Below are 20,000 nucleotides of genomic sequence, written 5' to 3' on the forward strand. Positions count from 1 at the left end.
CAGTGTAAAGTTTCCACCGTCAGTGATGGTGTGGGGTGCCATGTCATCTGCCGGTGTTGGCCCACTCTGTTTCCTGAGGTCCAGGGTCAATGCAGCCGTCTACCAGGAAGTTTTAGAGCACTTCATGCTTCCTGCTGCTGACCAACTTTATGGGGATGCAGACTTCACCTTTCAACAGGACTTGGCACCTGCACACAGTGCCAAAACCACCAGCACCTGGTTCAAGGACCATGGTATCCCTGTCCTTGATTGGCCAGCAAACTCGCCTGACCTTAACCCCATAGAAAATCTATGGGGTATTGTGAAGCGGAGGATGCAATACGCTAGACCCAACAATGCAGAGGAGCTGAAGACGACTATCAGAGCAACCTGGGCTCTCATAACACCTGAGCAGTGCCACAGACTGATCGAGTCCATGCCACGCCGCATTACTGCAGTTATTGAGGCAAAAGGAGCCCCGACTAAGTATTGAGTGCTATACATGCACATTCTTTTCATGTTCATTCTTTTCAGTTGGCCAACATTAGAGAAACAAACATTTTTTCATTGGCCTTTAGAATATTCTAATTTTCTGAGATACCAGATTTGATGTTTTCATTGGTTGTCACCTATAAATATCAAAATTAAACGTAATAAACATCGGAAATACATTGGTCTGTGTGCATTGCATGAATATAATGTACAAGTTTCACGTTTTGAATGGAATTACTGAAATATTTTCAACCTTTTGATGATATTCTAATTTACTGGCCAGCACCTGTATACATGTATATATATGTATATATATATACATGTATATATATATATATATATATATATATATATATATATATATATATATATATATATTTATATATACATATAAATATATATATTTATATATACATATAAATATATATGTATATCTCCATCCTTCCATCCATTTTCATCCGCTTATTCGGAGTCAGGTCACGGGGGCAGTAGCCTAAGGCGAGAGGCCCAGGCTTCCCTCTCCCCAGCCACTTGGGCCAGCTCCTCCGGGAGAATCCTAAGGCGTTCCCTGGCCAGGTCTACCTTTAGGTCTCCTCCCGGTTGGACGTGCCCGGAAAACCTCACCAGGGAGGCATCCTGACCAGATGCCCGAGCCACCTCAACTGGCTCCTCTCGATGTGGAGGAGCAGCGGGTCTACTCCGAGCCCCTCCCAAATGACCGAGCTTGTCACCCTATCTCTAAGGGAGAGCCCAGCCACTCTTCGGAGAAAACTCATTTCGGCCGCTTGTATCTGCGATCTCGTTCTTTCAGTCACTACCCAAAGCTCATGACCATAGATGAGGGTAGGAACGTAGATCGACCGGAAAATCTTGAGCTTCGCCTTCTGACTCAGCTCTCTCTTCACCATGACAGACCAGTACAATGCCTGCATCACTGCAGATGCAGCACCAATCCAACTATCAACCTCACGCTCCAGTTTTCCCTCACTCCTGAACAAGACCCCGAGATACTTAAAACTCCTCCACTTGGGGCAGGACCTCATCCCTGACCCGGAGAAGGCATTCTACCCTTTTAAGAATCAAGACCATGGCCCCCCGAGGGACGCAGTCAAACGCCTTCTCCAAATCCACAAAACACATGAAGACTGGTTGGGCAAATTCCCACGCACCCCCCAGGATCCCCATAAGGGTATAGAGCTGGTCCAGTGTTCCACGGCCAGGACGAAGACCACATTACTCCTCCTGAATCTGAGGTTCAACAATCCAACGGACCCTCCTCTCCAGAACCTTCTTATCACCTTCTTATCTCTCTGTCCTGTTACAGCCTTACACACCCTCCCGCCCTCTCAGGTCAGCTGATCAGCTGCTCCTGAATGTACCCAGGACTAGGCGTAACCTTAGAGGAGATCGCGCCTTTGCTGTAGCAGCTCCTAAACTGTGGAACGAGCTTCCTTTAGAGATGAGACAGGCCAGTTCCTTACCTGTTTTTAAGTCCCTCTTGAAAACCCACCTCTTTACCCTTGCTTTTGTCACCCTGTGAGATGTTGGTTGCTATTTTTAGTTTTGACTTATTTTAGCTGTTTTTGGGTGTTTCAATGCTGTTTTTAACTAGTTTTTATTCTTATTATTGGGCTGTTTTAATTTTTTGTCTCATGTGTTCTATTTATTTCTCTTTGCTGCTTTCTGTTTATTCTATTGTTTTAATGTATTTTCTGTACAGCACTTTGTTCCTGTGCGGGGTGTTTTAAAGTGCTTTATAAATAAATAAATGAATGAACCCCTGAATAGACCTTACCGGGAAGGCTCAGGAATGTGATCCCCCTGTAGTTGGAAGTTGTAGTATATTTATGTCGATGGTGCAGAGTAGACTGTCCTCTTGCCACCAACAGAACAGCTGTTTTGGGCATTTTACTTTTTTAAGAAATTAAGAACTTAGCATTCGGTCCTGTTTGCAAACCTTTTTTATTTTTGTTTCATCGATTAAAAACTGAAAAACGTAAGAAGTGAACTTATAAATCTTGTTGCATTTATCACACTGTGGGACTTATGGCTCTAAAGCATTGAGGTTATCTTATTGCAGCAGAGCACATAGGATAAACGTGTGGGCCGAGCCTGGTGGCTATGAAATATAATAAAACTGCCCTGTTTTCCACGAGGAAGCACGGAGTTGTAGTGAGGTGAGCTATGATCTAACTCAAATCCTCTGAAGCCCAAATAAACTTTCCACAGTCATACAAAGCGAACGGAAATGATGATTGAGACACCGGAAGCTGACTGTTTTCGCCTTCAAAATAATATTTGAATGTTTTCCTTGAATTTTTTTGTTTTGTTTATATCTTTTAATATTTGGTCATGTTTAGTTCTCAGCAATGTTTATAAATTAAGTGAATATTTTCATTAAAACATTTATTGAAAAATACTGCATGAATATAAAACAAATAAGAAATGTTTGTTTACTAAATACGTTTGGTTTAAAAACATTAACATAAAACGTATTTACGTTTTTCCACAAAGAAATATTTTGTATACTTTTTATTCTTTTATGGTTTTAAAGCAACATTAACCGAGCTGCTTTCACACTGATTACGTTTGCGAATGAATGGATTGAAAATAGGAGAGAACTTTGAAAGACTTTTATTTTGAAATGTTGTATCGGACTTCTGAAGTCCAATAAAAACGTTTTTGTGTTTGATGTGCAGCAGAGGGCGTGGCTGCCCGCTGCCAGGTTTCTAACTCTGTTGCATTAAAACAACAGCAGCAGGTTCTGGATCAGGTTTCGGTCCAAACCCGAACCTCAGGTGAGACAGAAATTTAATGCTGAGGTGAGAGAGCTGAGAGACTTGTAGACATGAGACTAAAATGCTGACTTGTGCGTTCCTGCCTGGTAATCACGTTCTGCTTAAAGAGTCAAATGACGGCGAGTTATCCGAGTTTGCTGCTTCCGCTTACCTGAAAAGGTGAGGCTTCTGAACGCGGCGCTCTAAAATAAAGAGTTTAACTTTATTGCTCAGGAAGTTGTTGCGTTGGACTCTGACGTAATGGCAGCAGAGTCAAACGTCAGCTTTATTCACGCGTAAACATCGGGCAGATGTTCGTGCACAGCTGCTTGTGTGTGCAGCAGCAACTCTCCTTATCACCTCATTGAGTGCAAATGCCATTGAGCAAGGCTGCTCAGGTGAGACACTGTTACTCTGAGCTGATAGGGCTTACTGATCTTGTTCCAAGAACTCAGTTTAATCAGCAGGAAACGCTCACAGCTCCTCAAATAAAGCCATCACGCCTGCAGCTGGGGGAAATGATTTATTAATTCAGTAAAAACATATAAAATCTAGGGATGTGTATTTTTGAAATTCTGGCGATACAATACATATCACGATACAGGGGAGATGATACGATATATCACGATATATTGCGACACATTCAGTCAGACGTTACAAGCAAATTTTTTTTTACTGGATTTATTGTAAGAATGTTCAATAAACAGTCCAAACTGATATGTAACATGTTTAACATGAGGTATCTGAACCATGATGGAGGGATTTACATTTCAGTGGTGGAAACAAAACCCGCTGCACACTGCTGCCAACTAGCGGGTGGCGATTGAATTGCGCAAAACAAAAAGAAAATACACAAATGTTTGCATGGAAATTCTTTCAGGAATTAGATACATGGCTTTTGAATATCGAAGCAATAATCGCAGGAAAAAATACCACGATATATTGCCATATCGATATTTCCGATACACTGCTTTTGAATATCGATATAATATTGCTGGGAAAATTATCACGATATATTGCCATATCGATATTTTCTTACATCCCTAATAAACTCATTTATTTTTTCAGAAACCTGCACACGTTTAGATATGCGTGTGCAGTTAAAGGGAGAGTCGAAGGAGAAACGTTAATTCATGTAATGTCTTTAGTGGGTTCCGCTCAGATCCAGAGAACAAACACCTGTAGGCCAGGTGGAGCGTCAGACGGTGATGTGTTCAAATGATTTGTAAAGAGCTTACTGATCCTCTCCTTCTGTTATCAGAAACATCCCAGCTTTAAGAATGAGTATGAGAGCATCCAGTGACCTAAAGGAGGAGGAAGAAGAGGAGGAGGAGGATGAAGGAGGTGTTAACCCTACGGAGGTGAAGATGAGTCAGATAGTGATGCCCTGCCACTGCAACCATCAGCAGGAGCTGAGCGTGGGCCAGCTTCTCAAATGGATGGACTCCACAGCGTGCCTCTCTGGTGTGTGCGAGGTTTTCTTTTGTCTCTCAGAGATTGTTGTGTTGTGATGAAAGACCAAAGATGATTTATTCTGAGCAGCTGAGAGGCATGCTGGGAGTCTCTGTGTCACCGCCTCCATGGACGACATTCACTTTGAGCACACCATCAGGTGAGAGAAGCAGCTCCATGTTTGTTCTGGAAAGTTTACTCCATCTCCTCTCTCTTCAGGGTGGGTCAAGTGGTGAACATAAGGGCAAAGGTCAACCGAGCCTTTAACACCAGCATGGAGGTGAGTGGTTTCTGTTGATGCTCTTCTGTTGGAGACCACAGATATCAGCCGTGAGCTGAGAGTTAGCAAGTCATGGACCACATATCTGTAAGCGAGGAAAACATCTGGATAAAAATAACATAATTGCTTCACATGAAGTAGGGCTGCACGATATTAGGAAAACCTGCGATATTCGATAACAGTGCTTAATATTGCGATATCGATATTACTCGTGATAAATGAACAAATACTAAAGTATGCAGTGTTGATGTCGTCTGGCGTGTGACCTCTGCTCTGGGTTCAAAGCAAACAAAAACTAATGCATGAATTCCATTACAACACAACATTTTTATTGCAAAAATATGCAGCTGCACCTGCTACTGTATTAGCAGCTGCACCCGCTACTGTATTAGCAGCTGCACCTGCTACTGTATTAGCAGCTGCACCTGCTACTGTATTAGCAGCTGCACCTGCTACTGTATTAGCAGCTGCACCTGCTACTGTATTAGCAGCTGCACCCGCTACTGTATTAGCAGCTGCACCCGCTACTGTATTAGCAGCTGCACCCGCTACTGTATTAGCAGCTGCACCCGCTACTGTATTAGCAGCTGCACCCGCTACTGTATTAGCAGCTGCACCCGCTACTGTATTAGCAGCGGCACCCGCTACTGCATTAGCAGCTGCACCCGCTACTGTATTAGCAGCTGCACCCGCTACTGCATTAGCAGCTGCACCCGCTACTGTATTAGCAGCTGCACCCGCTACTGTATTAGCAGCAGCACCCGCTACTGTATTAGCAGCTGCACCTGCTACTGTAGTAGCAGCAGCACCCGCTACTGTATTAGCAGCTGCACCTGCTACTGTAGTAGCAGCTGCACCCGCTACTGTATTAGCAGCTGCACCCGCTACTGTAGTAGCAGCTGCACCTGCTACTGTATTAGCAGCTGCACCTGCTACTGTATTAGCAGCTGCACCTGCTACTGTATTAGCAGCTGCACCTGCTACTGTATTAGCAGCTGCACCTGCTACTGTATTAGCAGCAAAACAACAAACTGCATGCATGCTGTTTCTCAGTGACTTTAAAACATCACCTCCACCATAAAACTTTTTCTGATGCTCCAAATACAGAAAAACATCCCTTACCAGGGTTTTTAGAATAAATAAAAAAAATCAGAAAATAAGTTTAAATGTTAAATTATAGTTAGCATCACTTAAATGCAACAGCAAATTCTCTCATTGCTACTGAACATTTTCTCCACTTATGTGGTTATGATATAAGGTTGTTGCTGTAACTGGGAAGTGAACTGTGCTGGGCCAAACTAGGAGAATATTAAGATTTTCTGAGGGAAAGAGAAAAACAATTGTCTACCTTTCAGAAGAGGAACTGGCAAAAAAAAAAAAAAACTACATAGAAAATATGTGAAAACGTTTGTTTTTAACCCCAAATTGAACAAGTTTACCTAGATGGGGCGACGATGGCACAGGAGTTTAGTGCTCGCCCCGCAATCGGAAGGTTGCAGGTTCGAGCCCCGCTCAGTCTGTCGCTGTCGTTGTGTCCTTGGGCAAGACACTTAACCCACGTTGCCTGCTGGTGGTGGTCGGAGGGACCGGTGGCGCCAGTGCTCGGCAGCCTCGCCTCTGTCAGTGCGCCCCAGGGCAGCTGTGGCTACATCGTAGCTCATCCCCACCAGCGTGTGAATGGGTGAATGACTGATTGTGTTGTAAAGTGCCTTGGGGGGTTCCAGGACTCTAGAAGGCGCTATATCAAATACAGGCCATTTACCATTTTTTACCATCTTAAAAAGCAGCTCAGATGATGAAACTGCAACTATGATTCTGATAACAAGCTAACAAATTGAGCTAGCTCCTCTTAAGATAACCGGCTAGCAGAGCTTCTGACTGACAGTTTATGTGCAGCAGCAAATTAACTATCCTGATTAACAAGGTTATAAAAGCTCATAAATGAAAAATCACTTTGATGTGTGGGGGAACTTTTCCAGGCCCTCTTTAGCAGGGTGGGACTGGGAGGAGAGTGCTGTAGCCTTTTAACTGGAAGCTAACCGGAGCCTGGGGCTAACATCACCCGGTGGAACACTAGCGACATGAAGGTACAGTGGGGCAAAAAAGTATTTAGTCAGCCACCGATTGTGCAAGTTCTCCCACTTAAAATGATGACAGAGGTCAGTAATTTTCATCATAGGTACGCTTCAACTGTGAGAGACAGAATGTGAAAAAAAATCCATGAATCCACATGGCAGGATTTTTAAAGAATTTATTTGTAAATCAGGGTGGAAAATAAGTATTTGGTCAATAACAAAAATTCAACTCAATACTTTGTAACATAACCTTTGTTGGCAATAACAGAGGTCAAACGATTACTATACGTCTTTACCAGGTTTGCACACACAGTAGCTGGTATTTTGGCCCATTCCTCCATGCAGATCTTCTCGAGAGCAGTGATGTTTTGGGGCTGTTGCCGAGCAACACAGACTTTCAACTCCCTCCACAGATTTTCTATGGGGTTGAGGTCTGGAGACTGGCTAGGCCACTCCAGGACTTTCAAATGCTTCTTACGGAGCCACTCCTTTGTTGCCCGGGCGGTGTGTTTGGGATCATTGTCGTGTTGGAAGACCCAGCCACGTTTCATCTTCAAAGCTCTCACTGATGGAAGGAGGTTTTGGCTCAGAATCTCATGATACATGGCCCCATTCATTCTGTCCTTAACACGGATCAGTTGTCCTGTCCCCTTAGCAGAAAAACAGCCCCAAAGCATGATGTTCCCACCCCCATGCTTCACTGTAGTTATGGTGTTCTTGGGATGCAACTCAGTATTCTTCTTCCTCCAAACACGACGAGTTGAGTTTATACCAAAAAGTTCTACTTTGGTTTCATCTGACCACATGACATTCTCCCAATCCTCTGCTGTATCATCCATGTGCTCTCTGGCAAACTTCAGACGGGCCTGGACATGCACTGGCTTCAGCAGCGGAACACGTCTGGCACTGCAGGATTTGATTCCCTGCCGTTGTAGTGTGTTACTGATGGTGACCTTTGTTACTGTGGTCCCAGCTCTCTGCAGGTCATTCACCAGGTCCCGCCGTGTGGTTCTGGGATTCTTGCTCACCGTTCTCATGATCATTTTGACCCCACGGGATGAGATCTTGCGTGGAGCCCCAGATCGAGGGAGATTATCAGTGGTCTTGTATGTCTTCCATTTTCTGATAATTGCTCCCACAGTTGATGTTTTCACACCAAGCTGCTTGCCTATTGTAGATTCACTCTTCCCAGTCTGGTGCAGGTCTACAATTCTTTACCTGGTGTCCTTCGAAAGCTCTTTGGTCTTGGCCATAGTGGAGTTTGGAGTCTGACTGTTAGAGGCTGTGGACAGGTGTCTTTTATACAGACAATGAGTTCAAACAGGTGCCATTAATACAGGTAACGAGTGGAGGACAGAAAAGCTTCTTAAAGAAGACGTTACAGGTCTGTGAGAGCCAGAGATTTTCCTTGTTTGAAGTGACCAAATACTTATTTTCCACCCTGATTTACAAATAAATTCTTTAAAAATCCTGTCATGTGAATTCATGGATTTTTTTTTCACATTCTGTCTCTTACAGTTGAAGTGTAACTATGATGTAAATTACTGACCTCTGTCATCATTTTAAGTGGGAGGACTTGCACAATCGGTGGCCGACTAAATACTTTTTTGCCCCAATGTAGGTGGGTTGGTTCACCGGCACGTGTCGGAGTCAGCCCGGTTATTATCAGCTGCTTAACGACACCGAGCGGACTCACGTTCACATTTGAAAGCAGCGCTGATTGTAGAAACCTCAGCGCAAAGTGCGTTCGTTGCTCTGAGCCAGCATGGCGAACAAGGGAACGGCGCCGCTAACTCAGTTCGGGGGGGCGGGCGTATTACGTGAACGGACCCATCTGATTGGCCGCATATCAGAAGGACTACATTTGATTGGTCAAATAATCCTTCCGCGTAAAAAACAGAGCTGGTTTACAAAAAGTTGATGTATGACACGGATGGAAATGTTTGAACCAAACATTTATCGCCGTTTTTGACGTGCTTTGCGATGGGCTTATCGCACGTCCTGTTATCCCGATGACGATAGTTTTTCGATATATTGTGCAGCCCTAACATGAGGGATGTTTTTCCAGCTGTTGGACATAAAACAGGAGATCTGCTGCCAGAATAGAAACAAAGCTATGTTCAATAGTGTAAAATGGGCTGTGTGAGGAGGAGTCACCTGTAGGATAAAGAAGGTACAAGTCAGATTGTTCTCCTGCTGACCCAGGTGGGCATACAGGTCAGCTGTGAAGACCTGTTCTGTGATCGTCACTGGAAGGTTTGCCACGCCTACGCCACCTTCGTTACACAGCGAACAAATACTGGACAGAAGGTAAGACGAGCCTTGTTGGCTGGTTGGAACATCATCCAAGTCCTGTGATGCACTCAGGATGTACCTGCACGTAAAAATCAAACCAGTCAGAAGCGTCCGCCAGTGTCTGCAGTTTGGGTTTATTGTTCACTTTAAAACCGCCCACGCTCTGGTGAGGGTCAGACTTTACATTTGCTGGATTTACTTCACAGGTGCTGCTGAGGCCCACTGTAGCGCTCACTCAGAAGGAGCAGGTTGAATACAGCGTTGCGGCTGAGAGGAGGAGGGTCCGGATGCTGCACGATGACATAATCAGAGATTTACTCTCACATGGATTCATCCAGCAGGGTATGTCTGATGCACGCAGTCACACCTTGGCTTTCCAGGACAGAGCCGAGTGTTGATACGGATCAGAAAAGCTGCAGAATGCATAAGAAGTGTCCAAATTCAGGGGCAGCGGCCTTCGGAGGACATGTCCTACGTCCAACATGTATAGCTAGTCGTCAGTGGAGGTTTGTTCTTTAGTTTTGCAACATATTAAACTTCTGTGTGTGTGTGTGTGTGTGTCAGCTGACAGCTCTGAGGTGTGCAACGCGGTGACAGCAGAGAAGACCCGGGTGGAGAGTGTTGAACTGGTTCTTCCTCCACATGCGAACCATCAGGTTTGTTTTTATTTCAGTTCCAAACTAAGAAAAATTTCTCTTGGTTCAATTATTTATTTATTTATTTATTTACTTATTTATTTATCTATTTATTTATTTATTTACTTATTTATTGCAGAAATACAGTCCCGATCAACAGATTAGGACCACTTAAACAAAAGCCAAAAATCTATTTCTGAACGGTCGGATCTTAGCAACATTCTAAGTAGAGCTTCAGCGTGCAACAAGTAGAAATCGGAGAGAAAAATAAATTCTGAGCAGCAATTACCAGTAATTGAAAACAACATTTAAGCTGAAACAAGCAGTTTTACAGCTAGAGGCGGTTAAATGATCTATACGTCTTACAGATTACACGTGCTGTGTATAATCTGCATTTAAATGAAGCTGAATAAAGATAAGACAGAGATCCTCATCTGTGCCCCAGACAAGCTGGTTCCCAAAGTCAGAGACTCTCTTGGTCAGCTTGCTTCTCACGCCAAACCTTCTGTCAGGAATCTTGGCGTGACCTTTGACCCAGCTCTCACCCTGGATTCTCATGTCAGTTCTCTTGTTGGCTCTTCCTTCTTCCATCTCAGGAACGTTGCTAAGCTGAGTCCCATTCTGTCCCGCTCTGAACTTGAGACAGTCCTCCACACCTTCATCTCCTCACGCTTAGACTACTGTAACTCTCTTTTCACGTGTCTGAGCAGAACCTCCCTGAACCGTCTACAGGTGGTTCAGAACGCCTGTGCTCGGCTTCTGACCAAGTCCTCCAAACACACCCACATCACCCCGCTTCTCCTCCAGCTTCACTGGCTGCCAGTCAACTTCAGGGTTCATTTCAAGATCCTGGTTCTGGTCTATAGGGCCTTACATGGACAAGCACCATCTTACATTGGTGATCTTCTTAGTCCCTACACCCCCAGCAGGTCCCTGAGGTCCAGTGATCAAAGCCTACTGGTTGTGCAGCACCAGGCTAAAGGTCAAAGGTGACAGATCATTTGCTGCTGTGGCCCCCAGACTCTGGACCTCTCTCCCCCTGAGCCTGAGATCAGTGGACTCAGTGGTCTCCTTTAAAAAGCAGCTGAAGACTCACTTGTTCAAGCTGGCTTTTGTATGACCTTCTTCACCTCTCTCTCTTTATTCTGCTCTCCCCACCTATTCCACCTTCCTCAGGATCCACTGATTCCCCTCTTTCCTGTTCACTCTCTCTCTTTCTTTACATTTTTTATCACAATTGTCTATTTTTGCTCATTTTAATATATTTTTAACCATTTTCTAAATTCTTTTTTGTATTTTTACATTTTTTGTTTTTGTGAAGCACCTCATGATTTTTATCTTGAGAGGCGCTATAGAAATGATGCTTTCTTCTTCTTCTTAAATGTAGTTTAAAAAGGTTCTCTCCCACTTTTACCATGACCGAATCATCTTGTGACGTATTTCCGGTGCTTTTTGGGCCCAGCAATCTTTACCACAGACCCACGCTTTGATGCGCACTGGATCCCCCGCAGTAAAAAGAAGAGGAGCGCCTTTGGGCGCAGAGGTTTGAGGCCAGAACCGAGTGGAGTCTCAACTCAGTTCACAATGTTCACTCGGAGCCGGAAGTTCTCCGTTCCTTTTTTTTTTTAGCTCACCGTTCGTTTGTTTTAGAGCAGCTGAGTACACCTCGAGAAGTTTTTTTTACTATGCAGAACCGGAAAATGATAGAATGTGACGTTGGAGACTTGCAAACACTCTCCAGCAGGTAAAAACAGCCATAAAACAGTCGGGAATCAGCTCAGTGTGACATTGGGACATAGGATTACATGAACCAAGTGAATTTTTTTCCTGTCACACAGATTATTTTGATCATAAACCAGCATAGGTGAGATTGAACGAGCCACCTCCTGTTAAGTGTGTGTGTGTGTGTGCAGTTTGCATATATCGCTGAATATTAAGCTTGTTTTTGGAACAACTTTGTCGCTGTAGGTGCTCGTGGACCTGGTACCAGTCCATCAGGTTCTGTGTATGTGAAGCATTAGAATTGGTAATTTGGTGCCCCCTAGTGGTGATGTATGGTTAGTGCATCTGAAAAACCGACTTGCAAAAAGAAGAAAAGGCAAACTTTTATATAGCACCTCTCAAGATAAAAATCACAAGGCGCTTCACAAGAACAAAGATAAGGCGAAAAACATGCACCCCACCCAAAAACAAAACCACCAGCTGCCACTGTTTACAGCTGATCAAACATTTTAAGTCGGGCGTACGCTGTGCGACTTTTTCACTTTTTTGAGCCGATTTTCCACTCGTGCGAGAATCCACGAGATCGGGGCGAGTTTTGCGCTGAGCGTCGTGTAGTGTACAGGGGGTTACGAGAGGCGATTAACACCACGTGACCAGCTACCGATCAGCAATCGTGAGCTCGCACGGACTTCTGGCGTGTTTGATATTTTGCTCGTCCCTCGTGAGGGTATCGCACTGTTGAAGCGGCGCTGCGAGCAGCTGCGACCCAACAAGTACCAGAACCGCTCACGGCGCATGCGCAATCCTGCATCAACACCGCTCGCCTGCTATTTACCTAATAACACACGTTGTTCGTTTTTATTTCTACACGTTTTTTTACTCACAAAGATTGTCAGGAAAGCGTGTTTGTCGTGTTCATGTCAAATTAAACTGATCACAAAACACAGATTTACTTTCTTTATTTCGTTTTCGTCATCCAACCCCCATAAATCCCTGTGTGTCCTCCTGCAGCACTCCCGAAGGACAACAGGCAAAACAAAAAAGTCTGACGTATTGAGTAAAAACGGCTATTTTTAGCATATTTTTAGGTCCGACGTGTTGCTACCAGACGTGCAGTGTGAGCACATGACTCGTGAGATCTGCCCTGCGACGAAGTCGTACCGTTTGGGCTGAAGCTGAGTGCTACGAGTGAAAAAGTCGCACAGTGTCCGCCCAGCTTAAGACTACCTGCCTTCAAAAGGCCAAATCTGCAGGTAGTCACACTGTTCTGATGGAAAACCCGAAAAAAATGTTCCCCTTTTGAAAGCGGATGTATCGTTGAACAACATAGGTGGGACACAGTAAGACAGTTATTTGGCATTTCTTAAGTGACCCTGAGGGTTAGGGAAGAAAATCATCAAAACGTTTTCGCCAGCACCGAGCCGGAGGATCCTGTTGGCTGTCCGTACAGACAATGGACGGTCTTCGATCCAACTTCAGGCTGTTACTGGTGCTGGCTGTAGCCCCAAAGCCATCACATCTGAGACTGAAGGGCTTAAAAAAACAAAACATGTCTTCAAAGACCTTGTGTTCTTGAACGCCACAGAGCTGATTGGACTTTACTAGAGAACACCAAACGCGAGACATAAAAAGGTTCGCTAGTGGGGAGAAATGTAATCTTGATGGTCCTGATGGTTTCCAGCGTTACTGGCAAGAGAAGCAGATCCCACCTGAGAAGTTTTCTACACGTCGCAGTAGAGGGGTCGCCATGTAACATAATTTAAATCAGTTTTGTGTTGACTCTTCGTCAGCCACACTCATGTGTTTTGTTACATTTGTCTTCTCAGGTCAACACATTTGGAGGACAAATCATGGCCTGGATGGTGAACGTAGCCACTATCGCTGCCAGGTACAAAGCCTCTCTCTCATCATTCTGTTCGCTCTCCAACAGTAAAACCATTAATACTCAGGTTTTTACGTGCAATTATTTAGGCTTGTTCAGCTCCATGAGACCTCTGAAGGTTTTTATTTTTCTTATGTTTGGACCTAAATGAAGGTTGGCATCAGATCCCTTCAGTTTGTGGTGTGTTTGCTGAGTCAGCGGTTGTGATTCTGAACCATCTGTTCTAACTCCTATCTTAGAGGATTCGTTGATCTTCTTTTGGTTTTACTAAATTTAGTCTTGTGGTTTCTACTGATTAAATTAATTAATAGTAAATTAGTTGATCAAATTTAAAATCCTGTCAGCGGTGGAGTAGAGGGTAGTGTGTCTTGTTTAGTCGTTTCTTTACCTCGTTTTTTTCTCCCGGTGCAGTCGTCTGTGTCAGGCTCATCCAACTCTTCGGACCATCGACATGTTTACCTTCAGGGGACCTTCTCAGGTTGGGGACAGGCTGCTTCTCAGAGCTATCGTCAACAACGCCTTCAAAAACAGGTCTCAGTGTGTCCATCACTGTAGTGTGTGTTAAGGAGAGGCACACTGATGTGATGTTTCTCTGCAGCATGGAGGTGGGGGTGCGTGCAGAGGCCTACCAGCAGGAGGGACCAAACCGACACATAAACTCTGCCTTCATGACCTTTGAGGTTCTTGATGACGGTAGGAAGCCATGTACTCTACCCCGGATACGACCAGAACCCCTGGTGAGTGAGTCTTAGAGAGAGTCCCGACCCACCATATAAATACCGTTGTGATTAGGGATGTGTATTGGTCAAATTTTGGCGATAAGATACGTGTCACGATTTATTGCGATACATTCAGTCGGACGTAATTAGCAATCATTTTAGACTGAATTTATTGTAGGAAAATTCAATAAACAGTCCAAACTGATGCTTAACATGTTTAACATGAGGTATCTGAACCATAATAGAGGGATTTACATTTCAATGGTGGAAACAAAACTCATTGCTCACTGATGCCAACTAGCGGTCGGCGTTTGAATTGCAGCAAAAGAAAAGAAAATACACAGATGTTTGCATGTAAGTTCTTCCAAAAATTAGATACAACGCCTTTTGAATATCAGTGTAACATCACTGGAAAAAATATCACGATATATTGCCATATCGATATTTTCTTACATCCCTAGTTGTAATTCTATCATGAATTTAGTATTCACTTGAACGTCCTTCCAATCCAAATTCAGAATTTTCGCAGTTTCAGGAATCACGTGTGACTTTTTTTTTAGAAAACCATAAAAGTGACTTACCCTGTAGTGATATAATGTAGGCAATATGTCAATTTTTTATTATTTTTTGCTAAGCCCGTCCCCGCGTTAGCCAATAGCATTAGACTTCCGCTAGCGTACAGATGTCTGTCACAGAGCGTACGCTGGCATTTGAGGACATAACTAGACAGATGCAGAGTAAGTCTTTAACTATAAATGTATGTGTAATATATATACATATATATATCATCTTCCTCCGCTTATTCGGGTCCGGGTCGCGGGGGCAGCATTCCAACTAGGGAGCTCCAGACCGCCCTCTCCCCAGCCACCTCCACCAGTTCCTCCGGCAGGACCCCAAGGCGTTCCCGGACCAGATTGGAGATGTAACCTCTCCAACGTGTCCTGGGTCGACCTGGGGGGCTCCTGCCGGCAGGACATGCCCGTAACACCTCCCCAGGGAGACGTCCAGGGTGCATCCTGACCAGATGCCCAAACCACCTCAACTGACTCCTTTCGATCCGGAGGAGTAGCGGTTCTACTCCAAGTCCCTCCCGAATGTCCGAGCTCCTCACCCTATCTCTAAGGCTGAGCCCGGCCACCCTACGGAGGAAACTCATTTCGGCCGCTTGTATCCGCGATCTCGTTCTTTCGGTCATTACCCAAAGCTCATGACCATAGGTGAGGATTGGGACGTAGATCGACCGGTAAATCGAGAGCCTGGCTTTCTGGCTCAGCTCCCTCTTCCCCACGACAGATCGGCTCAGCGTCCGCATCACTGCAGACGCTGAACCAATCCGTCTGTTGTTCTCCCGATCCCTCCTACCCTCACTTCCTGAACAAGACCCAGAGATACTTAAACTCCTCCACTTGAGGAAGGACCTCTTTCCCGACCCAGAGTTGGCAAGCCACCCTTTCCCGGTCGAGAACCATGGTCTCAGATTTGGAGGTGCTGATCCTCATCCCAGCCGCTTCACACTCGGCCGTGAACCTACCCAGCAAGAGCTGAAGGTCAGAGCTGGATGAAGCTAGGAGGACCACATCGTCCACAAAAAGCAGAGACGAGATTCTCCTGCCACCAAACTCGACACACTCCACACCACGGCTGCGCCTAGAAATTCTGTCCCTAAAGGTTATGAACAGAACCGGTGACAAAGGGCAGCCCTGGCAGAGTCCAACCCTCACTGGGAACAGGTCCGACTTACTACCGGCTATGCGGACCAAACTTACACTCCTCTGGTAAAGGGACTGAATGGCCCTTAACAAAAGGCCACCCACCCCATACTCCTGGAGCGTCCCCCACAGGGTGCCCCTGGGGACACGGTCATAAGCCTTCTCCAAATCCACAAAACACATGTGGATTGGTTGGGCAAACTCCCATGCCCCCTCCATCACCCTTGCAAGGGTATAGAGCTGGTCCACAGTTCCACGGCCAGGACGAAAACCACATTGCTCCTCCTCAATCTGAGATTCAACTATCGATCGGACCCTCCTCTCCAGTACCTTGGAGTAGACCTTTCCAGGGAGGCTGAGGAGTGTGATCCCCCTATAGTTGGAACACACCCTCCGGTCACCGTTCTTAAAGATGGGGACCACCACCCCGGTCTGCCACTCCCAAGGAACTGCCCCCGATGACCACACAATGTTGCAGAGATGTGTCAACCATGACAGCCCTACAACATCCATAGCCTTGAGATACCCAGGACGAATCTCATCTACCCCGGGGCTCCGCCCCTGTGTAGTTGTTTGACTACCTCAGCAACTTCTGCCCCCGAGATTGGACAGTCCATCCCCAGGTCTCCTGCCTCTGGCTCCTCCTCAGAATGAGCATTGGTGGGATTGAGGAGCTCCTCAAAGTATTCCTTCCACCGCCTGACTATAGCCCCAGTTGACGTCAGCAGCTCCCCATCCCCACTGTAAACAGTGTGAGTGAGTTGCTGCCTCCCTCTCCTGAGGCGCCGGATAGTTTGCCAGAACTTATTTGGCGCCGATCGATAGACTTTCTCCATGGCCTCACCAAACTCCTCCCACGCCTGAGATTTTGCCTCGGCAGCTACCACTGCTCCTCCCCGCTTGGCTATCTGGTAACCCACAGACCAGCCACGCCCTGTAGGCCTCCTTCTTCAGCCTGACGGCTCCCTGAAACTCTGGTGTCCACCAGCGGGTACGGGGGTTGCCACCACGATTGGCACTGGCCACCTTGCGACCACAGCTAGCAACAGCCGCCTCAACAATCGCAGAGTGGAACAAGGCCCACTCGGAGTCGATGTCCCCCACTGCTCTCGGGACGCGGTCAAAGCTCTGCCAGAGGTGGGAGTTGAAGACCGTCTTGACAGGTTCTTCTGCCAGGCGTTCCCAGCAGACCCTCACTATGCGTTTGGGTCTGCCAGGTCTACACAACATCTTCCCCTGACATCTGATCCAACTCACCACCAGGTGGTGATCAGTTGACAGCTCGGCTCCTCTCTTCACTTGGATGTCCAAAACGTACGGCCGCAGGTCAGATGATACGACTACAACGTCTATCGTCGACCTGCGACCTAGGCTGCCCTGGTACCAAGTGTACTGATGGGCATCCTTATGTTCGAACATGGTGTTCGTTATGGCCAAACTGCGGCTTGCACAGAAGTTCAATAACGAAACACCACTCGAGTTCAGATCAGGCGGGCCATTCCTCCCAATCACACCCCTCAACTGGTTTTGTGGTTGTTCATTACAGTGATGGCTCTGGGAAAGAAGCTATCCCTAAATCTATTTGTCCTGGGGGGTGGGGTGGGGGGTTGGTTGTGTTGGCCCAAGCAGCCCACCGGGACAGTGCCAGAATGACAGATAGGCCAGTCCACTCCTGCACCTGTGCATGTGTCATTTAGCACTTAAGCTGTAATTCAGTGGTGATATGATGTCCTCCTCCATGTGTTCTTTATTCATAGGAAGGTGAGAGGAGGTTTCAGGAAGCGGTCGCCAGAAAAAAAATCCGACTGGACAGGTGAAATATTTTACTTCCTAAGCAAGATTAAAAGTTAAAGGGATTTTTCACCCCTAAGGGAAATTTAGTCTGTATATTCCCCAGATTTTGATAAATGGGAAAGAGGCGTTTTGTAACCAGCCCAATCATTCTCCTAACTGGGTAATATTCCATTTGCTTTAGCCTAGCATAAACGCTGTAAGTGGATGGCAACCGCTAGCATATCATGTGAATTAGTCAAGAAAATCACTCAATAATAATTTTCTTGATGAGCTCAATAATCACATCGACTGCCAATTTAAATGAGAAACTCGGAGGAATTATAAGAGACAAGTGTGTCTTGGGACTACATGATGACAAAGCACTGCTGTCAGCCATCACTCTGAGGAACAAGGACAACGCAGCTGCCCCAAAACTCATTAGGGTCATTTGTTGTATGTTTTACAGTAAACTGAAACCGGACAACGTCATTGTGCCTTATGGCGCTTACACATGAGCGTCGGCACGGTCGGGGTTTGGTCGGGCTGGATGGCGTGAGTTTGGGCTGGTAAGGGCGGTGTAGTGTTCACATATAAATCTGAGGGACTTCTCAAGAATGCGGAAATCCTCGAGCCTGTGGGCGGCGCGTAATACGCGCGGGAAAGTCCGCTCCATAAGGTAAACAAAAGGCGGACATGAGCCGTGTTGCTTTTGGAGACTCTGAACCACATTATTTTATTAATTTGCTGTGTGTGTCCTCGTAATCTTGTGCCACACACACACACACACACACACACACACACACACACACACACACACACACACACACACACACACACACACACACACACAGCTGTTCGCGTCTCCCGTTCTCACACCGAGCAGCAGCTCCGTGCTACTGACAGAAGTTTACTCAACAGCTTCCAGCATGAAAATGAACCACGCATGCGGGAAACCCCCGCTGGCTCATTCTTCTCGCAGATCGGAGGCGGTAGGCGTAATTTCAATTGGCCAATCAGTCCGTAGTGTCGCCTCGGTCCCAGTCTGACCGCTGGGGAGAAGGTCTGAGGAAAAAGAGTCGCCTCGACACCGAAAACGTAAGTCTGAGCTGTGTGTGAAACCAAACTCCGGTGCCATTCGATACCTTTTGGGGCCGTGCCGACGCTAATGTGTAAGTGCTATTAGAGCAGCGGCTTATCGCGGTGCTAGTTGTTACCACTCACTTGCATTGTTTATGCTAAGCTAAAGCTAACAGAATCCTGCCAGATTAGGAGAATGACTGGGTTGTTATCTGACTCCAGGTTATATGGTAACAGACTGAATTTCACTTGGGGTGGAACATCCATTTAATGTTTGTCCTTTGAGTTAAAATAACGGAAAGAGCATTTTATAATCAGCACTATGCAGCCTTGTGTGAAAAAGGCAGCTTTGAAGTTGCAATTAAAAGTGTTTCTTTGTTGTTTCAGTCGGAAATGCTTCAGATCCTGCTGCTTTTCTGTTGCAGGAAGTACATCATTTCCCGCAAACAAAGTGAGGTCCCTCTGTCGGTTCCGTGGGATCCCAGAAACCAGGTTGTGTAGAACACCTCAATAAGTGTAACTTGTGTCGTCTCAGTTCGCCATGTGCTCTCGTGATCATTTAGTTGGTTCCTTCTCACAGGAGGGGGTCCCGGATACCTCCCACTGTACTTTAGTTTAGGGCCAGAATCCCACAGGAGCAGCTGAAACCTGCATCATAATGCTGATGACCCATCCACCTTTAATTCTACCAACGCAACAGCTAAATGAAGGTGTGGCTTTCTTCACTGTGAACTCTGCATGTAAGAGAAACCCATTGGTCATCAGTTAGAGAAGACCGTTGGAATGGAAACATTTTGGTGTAAAATCTGTACTTTTACTTCAAATGTTGGAGTAGTGATGGGCCAACAGTACTTATCCCATACAGGAAGCCATTTCAGAGAAACCCATGGACAAGCCTTGCCGCTGTGTTTGACACAACTACTACTGGCTCTACCCAGCATGAGGAGAGTTGTCTAAGGCTGATCTCGAGAGAACAAAACTGTAAATCACATTCTCAAAGAACAGTGGCTTGACCCGGCTGGGCTGGGCGTCGAAGCTGAAAGCAGCATGATCTGGTTTTTGAGCGTCAAACTTCAGTGCAGCATCTATTTTTACACCTACAGTGGTGTGAAAAACTCTTTGCCCCCTTCCTG

General features: G+C 45.8%; 1 protein-coding gene across 4 annotated transcripts in view; it reads left to right on the forward strand.

Moving 5' to 3' along the window:
• Positions 1–2,471: 2,471 nt before the first annotated feature.
• The window catches only part of LOC107384368 (acyl-coenzyme A thioesterase 11), a 21,457-nt gene continuing 3,928 nt past the window's right edge, over positions 2,472–20,000 (forward strand). Inside the window, exons 1-12 of one of the 4 annotated variants that reach the window (XM_054744454.2) lie at positions 2,472–2,648; positions 4,510–4,712; positions 4,791–4,860; positions 4,920–4,980; positions 9,261–9,365; positions 9,557–9,692; positions 9,915–10,006; positions 13,534–13,595; positions 14,001–14,120; positions 14,188–14,326; positions 17,775–17,830; positions 19,293–19,359. In XM_054744454.2, coding sequence (XP_054600429.1) covers positions 2,593–2,648; positions 4,510–4,712; positions 4,791–4,860; positions 4,920–4,980; positions 9,261–9,365; positions 9,557–9,692; positions 9,915–10,006; positions 13,534–13,595; positions 14,001–14,120; positions 14,188–14,326; positions 17,775–17,830; positions 19,293–19,359 — 1,167 coding nt within the window. In that variant the 5' untranslated portion in view covers positions 2,472–2,592. The other 3 variants (XM_015957608.3, XM_015957606.3, XM_054744423.2) reach the window with 3 other exon arrangements.

This window comes from Nothobranchius furzeri, chromosome 11 (assembly GCF_043380555.1).
Source record: "Nothobranchius furzeri strain GRZ-AD chromosome 11, NfurGRZ-RIMD1, whole genome shotgun sequence".
NCBI lineage: Eukaryota > Metazoa > Chordata > Actinopteri > Cyprinodontiformes > Nothobranchiidae > Nothobranchius > Nothobranchius furzeri.